The following is a 14383-nucleotide window of genomic DNA, read 5'->3' as shown; positions in this document are numbered from 1 at the left end:
TACTACCACGATTATTATATAGGTGATATTTAAGCAACCAGTAGACGAGCCTTTCTAGAGAAAGAGCATAAAGTAAAAGGAGAAGTGGTTGGAAGATAGAATATTTCATGGATGAATAGATGAAGAAGGATTACCGAAGGAGATAGAGAAGAAATGGTGAGCTTTTAGCAGGAGAGCTAAGACAGGGTCTCACAAAGTACAGTGAGTTTGTATGACAAAGTGGTTAATAATGTCAGTTATAACATCTCTGGCAACATAAAGCCTGCAAAAGTCCACTGAATTTGACAATAGCATGTCAGTGGTAACCTCAGCTAGGTAAATAACAGTGGAGTGACAGATAGGGACAGAAGTCCGATTAGAATGTACTTAGAAATAAATAGGAAATGTGATATAAAGTGTGCTGATTTTGTTGATGTGGCCCAAGAGCCAAGTGGAGACAACTTACAAGTACCAAATTTTAAAAATGTCTATTAATGAAAATATGTGGCTAGTCACTATGAATAATTATCAACAATTTTAAAAAAAGAATATAGTTTGGTGTGTTTAGGTTTAAATCTAGTTTAATTATTTTTCCTCCAGCCTTCTCCAGTTGAGTTTTAATCTTCATCTAGTTTACTAATGAGAATTTAAAATACTATTTTCATAAACCTTGTAACTTTTTGCTATTATTTGCATTCTAACCCCATGGTTTACTCTTAATCTATTACTTTATAAGCCTCTTAAATTTTACCTTTAGTGATTAGTGGTGGTTAATATGTTTGGTCTCTCTTTTTCTTTCTTTCCAGTGTGTTTTAATTAACTTTTGTTTTTCAATTGCAAGAGCCAGTTAAACATGTGAAGTTGTTTAAAATCTTTGCAATATCCAGACTGTCTACCTGATTGATTCTGTCAGATTTATTAAACTACAGGATACCATTAGGGTTCTTTGGTCTGTGAAGTAGTGTTTGCAGATTTCTGGAATTTTACTTGTTTATTTCTCAGAAGGCAATCTTAATTGCAAGTATTTATAGAATATTTTATTGTCATCCTGCTATGTAGCAAGTCTTGGTTTGGCATAAACTATCTATGAAATGGGGTAGGGCATTTCATTTATGATTGGGCTGTTTGTGGACTTCACTTTCTCTTCAAGGATCTTTTTGAGCCTGAAATTCTGTTATGCTAATCTTCTTCAGGGAAAGAGCATACTTGAATAAATAATGTTTGTTTCTGTCTCTTACAAAAGGCCCAAACTTCGTTTTATTACTGTTCGTAGCACATTACTGCTGTTCTAGCATATCTCAATAGTTACCTATAATGTATTAATGCATTTTACTTATGTATTATGATATTTAATTATAAATCTGAATTAACAATACCATTTTCTCATTGCCCATGGTGGGAATGGCATTAGTGGGTTTTATTCGTTGTTTTTTTGTTTGTTTGTTTGCTTCAGGTGTGTCTTCCTTAAACAGCTCAGAGTGAGGAAAGAACTCCTTCTTCTCCTCTCCCTTCCGTGTTCCCTCTTTCTCCCTCCTTTCCCTCTCCCCTCCTTCCTACTTATTTGTTACCTGTTGCTCTCAATATTTATACAATAAAATATTTAAATTTATTTAAATTTTTAAAATACAAGATAAGTTTTGAACTAATCTTTGGAGGTTTACAGATTCATTTGTTGAGAAGTTTAAGTGAAAGCTACATCCAGATGAGTATCATAACCACATTCTAAAGTGTTATATGTATTTTTTAAAATATTTTTTCTAATTTCAAAAAAATACTATTTACATTTTGAAAGAGCACGAAGAATATATAATATTTTGACATACATGTTTCCACCTCTTTTTGGGAGTATTTACAATCTTATTTTTTTTTAAACTTAATATTGTACCATTTCCCTGTGGTTGAACTATACTTTATTGATGCAGTTGGCTCCTTTTTGGATGGCATAATTGTTTGCAGTTTTACTTTTTCATAAATAATGCTCTAGTTGACATCCTTGTACAGAGCTCTCTGATATTTCCTTAATGGAAATCTGTAGTCATGCAGTTGTTTCAAAATATGTGAAACACTTTAATATCCTCCCCACTTTCACTTATGAGCTTATTGAATTATTCATTTTATAGAGGTGCAGGCACCTCTAATAAAGAGGGGAGGGGTATTTATTACGTGTTGAATAATGTGCTGGGCCTTTTGCATGTATTATCATTTTTAATCCACATAGCAAAACTGTCACATAGGTAGTTTTGTCCTCTTCAGAGAAATTAAATGGCTTGTCTACTTAATGGCAGAATCAGGTCTTAGACTTTCAATCTAATGTTCTTTCACTGGCTCAGAGGCTCTCTTTGTAGGGGCTTGTGGCAGGAATAAAGAGGTTCCCTTCCCTGCTCTCTCTCCTGCTTCCTCATCTTCTGCTGACTGGAGTGTATGTCTCTTCCCTCTGGTAAATTCAGGTAGAAAAAAGGCTGGAATACCTTTTGCTGTCTCTGGCATTTTAAGAGACTATGTTCATGTTTGAATCTAAGAAATGGATATAAAACCAGAACATTTTAAAATCATGTCTTTAGGAAACAAAACCCAACTGAAAAATAGGCTCTGCTTTGGTATCATTCTGGAAAAGACATAGTAGAAAGTTGAAGTATATGTGGCTCTCTACTTTCACTAAGTTGAATTTTCTCTTTGAAGTTTATTAATTTAAAGTGTCAAATATTCAGATAATAAGTTAAATGTAATAGAAAGATTCAAAAGGCTGTGTATCTTTTGTTCTACCAACAGCATTTAGGTTGGCAGAACAGGACATACAAATGAAAATGAGAACTGCCTGTAATTATAGCCCCACATTTAAATAAACATTGACATTAAATGTTTCAGTGAGAAATAGCCCCGTTTATTATTCCCTCTTTGTATGAACATTATACATTGTACCTAACTTTATTGTAATACCACATTATGAGCAGTTACTTTTATTCTGATTTGTCTTCTGAATTGTGAGGTCCTTAAGGGCAAGAAACGTTTTTTATTTCTCTATCACTAGCCAGCTAGAGAAAGAGGGAAAGTAGCATTGATTGAGTTCCTATTTTATATGTACCAAGCACTTTGCTAAGACACAGATGTCGAATCCACTGATTTCAAACTTTATAACTTCCATAAAAAAGTTTTGATAAAAAGTATTTCACTTGTTAATATTTGTGATTTTTATATTATAATGTTAAATAAAACTGATAAATCACAATTTTAGTGGACTAAATACCATAGTGGTTTGATACTTACCATTATTCATTTATAAAAAGACACAAATAAGCTTTTTTTTAACATTTAAAATTTTTATATTCCTTTCTCTGTTTAAATTTATATATCTATTACACCTTTCCCCACCAGATTTTATCCTTGTGTGATGATTTTTTATGCATGAATTATGTTTTGCATGTAATATATTATGCATACATTATGAAGGCAATGTATTTTTATGCATTAAAACCTTTCATGCATGTTGATCACCCTTTCATATGTCTCTACAACTAATATATGTGTGAAGTCAAGTTTTTAAAAAAAATCTCCTAGTCATTAAATTGTGATTAGTATATAGTTAGTAAAACAACATAAATATGTTAAAATGTTGTTAAATCATTATTATACACAAGAAAATTAAGTTATTGGACTTGCATCTTTTAATGAGATGGGTGGAGCTGATCTTTAATTTTTTTCAATTAATTCAACCTTTGTGCATAAATAATACTCAGTGCTGCAATAAGACCATGTTCAACATCAATTTTATTGCCTCTTTCTTTTAGTGGTATAAGTGCTGAGAGATCTGTTCACATAATTAATTGATAACAGACAGAGTTTTGTTTCAGCAGTTGTCACTCAATTATTTGAACTCTTCTAGCATCAAATGATTTATCATCAAAAATTATTTTTATTTATCTGCCAGCTGATAATTTGATTAGGTCCTTGAGTTTTGTTGGAAGCAAATAATAGAAACCACTTGACTTGCCAGTTATTAGAGTCATTAGAGACTTGCAATTCTGGGAAGTATACCAAAAAAGCTTTATTAAGTCTTCTTAAATAACTAGTAATTATATCTGTTAGTGTTTTACTTAATAGGCATGCTTTTACTTCAGCATTTTAGGAGGTGCTGAGAGAAGTTAAATATTGTTTATTTCGATATACCTATGTCAAAAATGTGTTCTTTTGATAAAATATTTTTATCAAGTCCTTTAAACATGTTTTAGCGAAAGCCATTTGTTCAGTTTAAAGCCATTGTCTGCCTTGGAATCTTGTTGGCAAAACTGCTTTTCATTGTCAAACCAGTTTTAATTTCTGATAGAAAAAGTCTGGCTTTATTTTTCAATTCAAATAAATAATTTCATTGTATTCCTGTGACAATCATCTTCTCCTTGGTAGATAAATGGAAGGCAGGGAGCCTTGTTTAAGTATGTTGCTTGGAAGAAATAAATTGACACTGTCTTTCTTGTTCATTTTTAGAAACTCGCTTAGCTTTGCTTCAGCAGGTTCTCCCTGAAAAGCAACATCTTCTTTAACGATGAACGTGGGATGGAAATGATAAACTTTTTAAGTGAAAATTGTGACCAGCTTCTGCCCCATTCCATAATATATCATATCATATATTATCATATATAGGAATGTCATATCACAATTCCTCCTTTTTAATTTCTAGAGTCATTCTTTATAGTAACAATGTATAAAACAGGAAACCCTATAGTCAATTTGTCATACTTTAAGTAAGGAAGGGTTTTCAGACAAAATATTATGAATCATTCCTTGTTTAATACTTCAGAGGTTTTTATACCCAGGTAATGCAGTACAGTTCCATTCAGGAGGAGTGAGAGGTTTGCCACTCTTTTTATAAAGTGAGTAAAGGCATTTGTAGAAGGGGAGTCAAGAAAAGAGAATTTATTAATATATTAAATTTTGGGGGGAGGGAGTAATTAGGTTTATTTATTTTAGTAAAGGTACTGGGGATTGAACTCAGAACCTTGTGCATGCCAAGCATGCACTGTACCACTGAGCTATACTCTCCCCCCAAGAAAAGAGAATTTAGATGACTTCTCCGCTTGGACCTTGGACCTCTCTGATCCATTGTCCGACAGATTAGTTTTAGAAAAGGGATAAATGCAAGTGGAAACTGAAGCCCTGTCTTTTGTTGTTTATCTATTTCTCTGTACTCCTCAGAAAGTCTGTTTTATCTTCAGCAGTATAAATATATGTTATTGGAAGATCTTTGTTCTGATAGTTACGGTAGCTTCTATTTTACAGCCAGGGAAACTTAGACTTAAAGAGGTGAAATAATTGCCTATGATCATTAAGCTAGTCAATGATTTAGTCGAGAACTCCAGAATATATTTTTCCTCCTGTGTCACACTACCTAGTAAGTTTACTATGTATTTAACAAATGAATAACTGCATATTGTTTTGTGAATTCTTAAATTATTAACATTGTAGTAGTTTCTTCAGTTTTGAACTGCTGGATGATTAGAACATTACAGATGATTTCACTACAGAAGAATATTGAAGATACCTAATGTTTTCAAAGCATGGTCAAGTTGATCCAGCTTCAGCTCTTGAGATGGTGTCTATAGAAGTGACTAATAGAGCATCAGAGAAGTTGAGCATTTTTTAATATTTTGTCAATTAAGACAGACCTGTTAACCATGTAATAATGCTTATTTGATAGGGGTAAACTGACTGTATATTGATACCACAATCAGATGTCTATGAGGCAAACATACTTACATGTTTATATGACCAGCATATTTCTGTTTCTGTGTTATAGGTATTCTCTTAAACCAAATGACCAAATCTTGGCTGAAGACAAACACAAGGAACTGTGAGTGCATTGAACCCTAGATTGTACATAATTTACTCTGTCTATGGCGTTGATATGTATAATTTAAAAAATTTCAAAAAGTATAAAATGTAAAGATGTAATAAATACTATGATCTTAATCCTAATAGGATTAGGATAATTTATACTACATAAGGTTAACATGGGAAATAATTGTTCCTGTGTGCACATTAAAATGTGTAGTATTGTATTCCATCATGTAGACTAAGGGTATTTTGGGAAATTTGTCATTTCATTTTCTTTCCCTAGATAAAGTGTTAAATTGTCATTGTTAATTTTGGTTCTTGCTCAGTGGACTTTCACCTTATGCTTAAGATGGAGAAATATAATTTTCTTTCTTTTGTTGCCTTATGAAAAAGTAAATGCCTAACTATGTTTAGCACAAGGTAAAACACTTTAAATATAAAGTTTTAAATGTGAGTGAAATTTTGTTTCTTTTTAAAAATTTAATGTTCTTAGGGTTCTATTATTCAGATAAAAGTAACTGTACACAGGATTCTGGGACATCTCTGTTGCTAATTTTCTGCCCTATGGTAGTATCTAAAAATATTACTACCTCACAGGAACTATGAGGTTTTTGGTTAAAAATTATAGATTTGGGACTTGCAAAAATTCATCTTCTTGCTTTGCAATATCATAAGATTGTCCAAAGAGGGAAGCCCCCCACAAAATATATATGCTTTTATTTTCTAATAGTCTAGGTTTTTTCTATCACAGAGCAATAAGAAAGTTCTGATAACCTTAATTATTATGCAAATACCTAATGTCAGATAATATTCTAGAATTAAGAATTAGGAATTTGAGGCTGACTATACCTTCACATTGGACCACCCTTGTTCTTGATAATAATTAAGGTTCTATCCTGTTTATAAATACATTGGTGAATTTTACAAACTTCCTTGGAAGTTTCCCTAATGTTTGACATTCCCTTATGTTAACAATATTTTAACTTCTGATTCAATGCTCTCATGGTTTAGTTTAATATAATCCTCAGTTGTGTATGGAGAATAATTTTTTTTTTGTAGATAGAGTGCTTCAAGACTGTTATTTTATTTTTAAGATTAAGTAATGATTTTTCCAAGTACTTTTTAAGCTGCTTTTTAAAAACTCTGTCCTGAATATTTTCCAAATTATATTTTCTTTCTTCTCTCTTATTGAAGAGATTGTAATAAGTGTTAATCATAAAATGGTAGGCTTGATGTGCAGAGGAAGGATTTCTTTAAGAGTTCTTACAGTTCTTACATCCCATTGTTATGCTGGCCTTTCATCAGTATTTTTATATTTGTTCTGTCTTCATTGGATTATACTCTCCGTAATGGGTTCTCAAATATATTGTCCAGATAATTTATACAGTTTCTTTCTTTATTGCCAAGTATGGTCAGTGAGGGTAGGTGATTGTCACTGGACCATTGGTTGATTGCTTATTACTTATAAGCCTGGTAACAACTTTTTTTGGTTTGGGAATTAGGTAATTAGTCAACCTAGAGTTTCCTTTGGGCCTTCTAAACTGTGACCAATATTAAAAATACTGAAAAACTGCAATAATATGAATATTTTCATTTTATTTAATATGTAACTCATATTAATGTGTTAATTCATTTACAGTTTCTTTAGCTGTCTGTGATATAGTTCACCCTCATGGGTAGACTGATTTTTTTTCTTACATTTTATTATGAAAAATTTTAAATAGGATCCATATATTCATAATCCATAATCCATATATTCATAACCTAGATTTTATCATTAACATTTTACTATACTTTATCACCTGTCTGTTCATTCTTTTGTCTGTCCATCACTTCATTTGGTTTTTGAATGCATTTAAAAGTAAACTGCAGACATCAGTGTTTCCCCATAAATATTTCAACATGCATACCACCAACTAGAGTTCAGTATTTTAAGAGTTTTTTATCTTTACATATAAAGTTTTCATACAGTGAAATGCACATATCTTAAGTGCATATTTGCTGAGTCTTGATGAATGCATAAATGTTTGTAACTCAGTCCTCTGTCAAGATATAGAACATTACTGTCACTCTAGAAAATTCCTTTATGCCTTTTTGTAGTCACTCTGCTCCTGCCCTCCCAGAGGTAACCATTATTACAGGATTTTTTTTCTACTATAGGTTAAAATTTTCCTGTTCTGGAATTTCTTATTAATGGAATCATATGTATGTTCTGTTTTATATAATACTTCTTTCACTCAGTATAATATTTTTTATATTCGTTCATGTTACTGCACATATCAGATAATTTCTTATTATTGTGGATTAACATTAATTGTTTATCTGTTCTCTTATTGGTGGTGGGCATCTAGGCTGTTTCCTTTAGTTTTTGGCTACTATGAATAAAGTTGCTATTAATATTTTTGTACAAGTCTTTTTGTGAACATGTTTTTATTTCTCATGGATAATTACTCAGGAGTTGATTTGGCTGAGTCAAAAGGGGAACAGTATATTCAGTTCTATAAGGAGCTACTAGATTTGCTTCTAGTAGTGTCATTTTACATTCCTACCAGCAATATATGAGAATTCTAGTTGCTCTACATCCTCACCATCTTTTGGCATTTGTTGGTTTTTCTAATTTTTGCTGTTCTGGTAGATGAGTAGTGGTATCTCATTGTGGTTTAATTTTATATTTCCATGATGACTAATGATATTGAGCACTTTGTCATTTGTTCATTGGCCATGTATATTTTCTTTGAAGAGTGTTTAGATCTTTTGCTGATGAAAGAAATTGGGTTGTTTTGTCTTTTTATTGATGAGTTGTGAAATTCTTTATATATTCTGGATACCAGTCTATCAGATGTATGTTAAAAAAATTTTTTTTTCCTCCAGTCCCAGTCTTACCTTTTTTCTTACTGGTATCTTTTGATAAGCAAGTTTTAAATTTTTATAGAGTCTCATTTATCAAATTTTGCCTGTATGATTATTGCTTTCTGTGATTGTCTAGAAAACCCTTACCTATCCTCAGTTTATGACAGTACTCTTATTTTTTTTTTTTTTCTTTAAAAACTGTGTGAATGGTTTGAGCTTTTTTGTTTAGGTCTGTGATCTATTATGCATTAGTATTTGTATTTGGTGTGAGGTAGACGCTGAGGTTCGTTTTTCTTTACCTATATGGATATCTAGTTATTTTAGGTCCATTTACTGAATAGACTTCACTTGTTGATTGAACTGTTTTGGTGCCTTTGTTGAAAATCAGATAACTGTAGAAATACGGGTTTATTCTGCTCCATTGATTTACTTGTCACTCTTTATGCCAGTAATACAGTATAGTAAGTATTGAAGTCAGTTACTATAAATCCTCCAACTTTGTTCTTCATTTACGAGATGGCTTTGGATGTACTAGATCCTTTATATTGGCCTATATTTTAGAATCAGTTTATCAATTTCCTCAGGAAAAATCTTTTGGGATTATCATGGAGATGTTGAATCTATCTGGGAGAGAACTGACACCTTAACAATACTTAGTCCTTCTTTAATTTTTCTCAGCAGTGCTTTGTATTTTTTAGTGAGAAAGTTTTGCATGTTGTTTGGCTAAATGAATTTTAATACCAGCCTTGCTTTATGACTATGAATTTAGAAACTAAAATTTGAGGGTTTCAAATTATATTTTCACATAAAGTGTATTAAGTTTGAATAGATGATCTTTTCTTCTCACAGTGCCTAATAGCTCTTCTGGATATACCATAACAGACCTTTGGTAGGGCGATCCTATCTTGTTAACAGTATCAGGTGTAAAACATTCTGGCTGAGTGTAAATTTCCAGAATTTTCTTTCTTTTTTTTTTTTAGGCCACTTGGAACATCCTCTGAATTTGATTGTTGCATACTTTTTAAATTACTCTTCTTACAGATTTCTATTCCTTTTGAATGTATTACATACTAATTCTTTTATAAGTTAACTAACATTCATCACTAAAAGTGTATTGCAGTTATTATTTTTATGCCACATAGACATATTCAACTGTGTAGGAAAATGAATGATGTCCTTAATCTTTGCTAACTGTGGTTAAAATGAATGTCATAGGCCATGCCAGAGGCTGGAAAAGAAAGGTAGATACTTAGCTCAAATCTGTCATGATTATTAGAGAAACTCTTTAAGGTATGTAGTATGATGGTAGGTTAATAGCTCAAATTTTTAATCTAATGAAAGTGCTCTGGAAAAAAGTTGTATGGCATTATGACAGGAAAAGTAAATTTTATTGATTGGAGTAGATTTTCAGGTGAGACTTTTTCTTTTGTCATTACTTACATTAACAATTTACATCTTTTCTAGGTTACCTTTTGTTTTGCTTACTTTATTTCAATTAAAAAATATGTTGGAAAGGAGTCCAGAATCTTACTAGGAGCTGTATGACTTACATCTTAATACTTAATGTGTACTCATTTTATAGAAAACATAAATTTCGTCAACCATTTTAAAATCAAGTGCCCTACCACTGGATTAATCTTAAATGACCCATTCTCTTTTTCCAGTGCAATTAAGTAAATTAACTCTGAGGACTGTTATGCAATTATTAGAATGTTTTTAGGAAGATATTTAATATTGTGACATTTAGGTAGTTGAAAAGCTTCCTTGTACATATTCTAGAAGAGAATTGTAGTAGAATAGTAGTTTTGTGGATGATGGGGTTATAGGTGAAATTTTTTTCCTTCTTTGTACTTTTGTGTGTATTTAAAGTCTTTAATGGATTGTGTTATTCTATAACCAGAAAAAAGAATGCAATGAAAGAAATTCTAAATTCCCTAAATTTAAATTGGTAATTTAGTATGCTTATCTATTACAAGATGAACTTTTTCAACTTTATAATCATAATTGGTAAACTAAGTTAGCAAACATAATGAGGATCTAAAGGTTGAGAGGACACAATTTAATTTTTTTTTCTGGTATAACATGAATTCTTTCTTTTTTTTAAACTTTTTTTTATTGAGTTATAGTCATTTTACAATGTGTGTCAAATTCCAGTGTAGAGCACAATTTTTCAGTTATACATGAACATATGTTTATTCATTGTCACAGTTTTTTTTTTTGCTGTGAGCTACGAATTCTTTCGTAATAACTAGTGCTTATGTAATAAGGATCTTATAATTGTGAGTATATGCTTGATTGATTTGGCATTGATTATCTTAATTCTTTTGGCTGCTGACTCTCTGCCTTGTAGTTTTTAACCTATACACTAAAGAACACTCTCAATTGAATGTTCCACCATCAAAGCAGGATATTAATTAAAACAAATTCACCAGCCCTTCATGAAAGCTGCTCATAAATAATCTCATTTGTGTCTTTACACTTTAAATAGACAAGATCTCTTTGTGCTCAAGATGAAGCTTTTAAAAATATCATATGAGGTGTAGATATAAACAACAGTAATTATCCAATTAATAATACCATGCTTTAATCTCATAAAACATTATTATTACTTCTTAATTCTAATCTGCTGAAGATAATCTTGATTCATCATGATACTGTAAAAATGCGTTGGCATCATCACATTAGCCGGGTTTTTTAAAATGTACCTCAAGAAACGTAAAAGCATAATATAAAGTAGAAAGTTTTGAATGAAGTTATTGATGTTGTATCTTTCCTACTCCATTGAAAGCTACCAAAAAAAAAAAAAGATTGTCTTTTATATAACAGAGACTTAGCAAATACTTGAATAATTGAATGACCTTGCATTCCCACAAATGATACTTAATGCATAGAAAAATATAACTTAAAAGTTTTATGATTTTTGTTCATAGTAATTAATTTATATTCTTCTCCTGACTGCTACACACTCAAGGAAAGATATCTCATTTGTTCTTGTATCTTTAGTACTTCATGCCTGCTATGGCGTTCAAAAAATGACGTAATTTTGGTACAAGTCCTCCATATATAACTCAGAAAACACATATCTAAGCTGTATATAAAGATTTAGGTTTTACTCCCAATCCTGCTAAGATACTTAGGGATTAACATATTTTGAATTTTTGTCATTTTTCTGAATGGTGGTATAAAACACACTTAAAAAAAAAAGCAAAAAAAAAAAAAAGGTACCTCAATTCTTTGTATATGTATTGGAGAGTACAGTCTTTTTTATTTATTTTATTATATTTATTTATTTTTTGGTTTGTTCTTTTGGGGGGGAGGGAATTAGGATTTATTTATTTATTTATTTATTTTTTAATGGAGATATTGGGGATTGAACTCAGGACCTTGTGCATGCTAAGCACACCCTCTACACACTCTACCATTCAACTGTACCCTCCCCCAGGAGAGTACAATCTTAACTTTAATTATTTTGATGTTACTTTATGTGGTAAATATTAACTTTTTTTGTTTTTTGTTTTTTTTTAATTTTATTGAAATGTAGTTGATTTACAGTGTTGTTTCATGTGTACAGCAAAGCGATTCAGTTATATGTATACATACATATATATATTTTTCAGATTCTTTTCCATATATTACAAGAAATTGAATATAGTTCCCTGTGCTACAGTATTAGCTATACTTATATTTAAAATATTCTTCGTTGCCTAATTGTGATTCAGATTCCATATACACTTAATCACTAAGGTTTCACGGATATTCTTGTTATTTCCCTATCTGGGGAAGACTGACATGCAAGAAAACAGGGAAGATTGATCAGCAATGAAAATGACACTTGCTTTTTTAAGCATAATCGTTTTTCTCAAGTTTCTGTTTTCTGAACTCTGGTCATGGATTAGTTGAGAACGTACTGAAGATTCTGGGGGGTGATTTTAACTAGGGAAGGTGAATAAATTAAAATTGTTATCTGATTAACCCAAAACTTCGGAATTGATACTTTACTCTCTATGTGGTCCAGTAATGAACTGGTTTTATTAGTCTATAGATTTTTCTCAATCAGAGTTTTTGTTTTTTTAAGTGGAATAATTTAAAATAAATTAGAAAAATATCACTATTTCATTGAATAATTTTTTTTTCAGCTGCTTACCAGTCATTATGCCAGGCACTATTGAAAGGAAGGATACTGACTTTATAAATGAGTCTTACTCTCCTGTTTAATATTATTTCATATTTCAAAACAGTTTCATAACTGGAGATTTTGTAATAGGGTTTCTTATTGTTAGACATATCTGCAAGCTATAGAAGATAGAACCCTTTTGTTTTCATTTATGAATATCTAAATTTTGTGTCACACTGAATAGAACACTAAGATTAGATCATAAAGATTCAGATAAGGAAAAAAAGCTGGGCGGAGTAAGAGACAAATTCCAAAGGCAAATATAAGTACATTTAAAAGTATCCATGCCACTTAACATAGATAGAAGTAACTTGATAGCTGAGAATTTTTTTCAGTTTGCTGTGCTATAGAAAGCATGGGGAAAGCTATTTTTAAAAAGAGAGATTCTCTTTTATTTACTTGGCTTTTCAAGATAGCTGCCAAGATAAAGGCTGAAATTTTACAAGTAGTGTTTGCTGTTCTAAAGTATATTTTCCCTTTTATTATTGAATGAATTCTCCTTAATGACTGTTTCTTATGTCAAAAATTGAATTATTTTGTCAATTATACCTTGAAGTTAAAAGTTTTATCTTGTAATAATTATACTGAAGTTTTTATCTGTTTAGTATTATGATGAAATAGGAGAATATGAATTATGTAAGAGGTATGAAGCAAGAGTATTGGAAAGGACACTGTTAAACCTTAATCTTTGGTTTGGTGTAAAATATTATAATCTCTTAAAGAATAATTCCCAATTTTTAAACCAGCAGGGGAGATTTTTAAGTATTTAAGTGGCATGTTTAAAAACATGTTCAGAGCCCTTAGAGACAATGAGTAACATCTGATATGCTTTTAAATTCATTACTGTTGTTGTGGTTTAGTAATTCTTTGAAAATGATCAATACTGTTTTGTAAGAGTAATATAAGAACTGATTGCCTGTAAAGCTGATAGATTTTGTTCATGGCAAATGTATTTGCTTAATGCCTTAGAGAAAAAAAACCCTGGCAAGTGAAAAGTCAAAACTGAAATAAAGACTATCTAGGACCATCAATAAGGTTAATGGATACTATTTTTTCAGTATTCACAAATAAGCTGCAGTATTTTAAATATCATGAACATTTTTATTGTCCCTTTCTCAGGTCCCACTTTCTTTTACATATTTTAAATTATAGAAGTTAGATTCTAGAAATGAACCCTGGAACTAATTATCCATGATTTATAATGAATTGAATGAGATCCACATAACAAACTGACTTGCTGTGAGTTACACTGATATTTAATGACAGTGCTGAACCAGAATCCAAGTCTCCTGCTTCCCATTTAAGTGCTTTTTCTATCACACCAAGCAGCTCCCTAAGTATACAATAATTTTTTTTAAATAAAAGGGCTTGATACCCATTGCAAGATTGAGTAACTGATTATAATGAAATCATTAGCTATCCAGACTCAATGGCTGGTTAATTTCACAGTATTATGGTTTTAGAAACTACCTCAGACTCTTCGCATGAGTTGAGGAGAGTCAATCAAATAAATACTGTGTATACCTAAATTTCAAATGCAAGGCACTTCTCATT

At 31.0% G+C, this 14383-nt stretch overlaps 1 protein-coding gene across 2 annotated transcripts in view; it reads left to right on the top strand.

Moving 5' to 3' along the window:
* The window catches only part of ADK (adenosine kinase), a 409740-nt gene that overhangs the window by 44798 nt on the left and 350559 nt on the right, over positions 1–14383 (top strand). For both annotated transcript variants that reach the window (XM_010984136.3, XM_031461080.2), the window contains exon 3: positions 5768–5821. In XM_010984136.3, the coding sequence (XP_010982438.1) occupies positions 5768–5821 (54 nt within the window). The remainder of the gene's footprint in view (positions 1–5767; positions 5822–14383) is intronic.

Source organism: Camelus dromedarius, chromosome 8 (assembly GCF_036321535.1).
Source record: "Camelus dromedarius isolate mCamDro1 chromosome 8, mCamDro1.pat, whole genome shotgun sequence".
Classification (NCBI taxonomy): Eukaryota; Metazoa; Chordata; class Mammalia; order Artiodactyla; family Camelidae; genus Camelus; species Camelus dromedarius.
The sequence above is the reverse complement of the archived record's forward strand: the minus strand, read 5'-3'. Positions and strand labels throughout refer to the sequence as shown.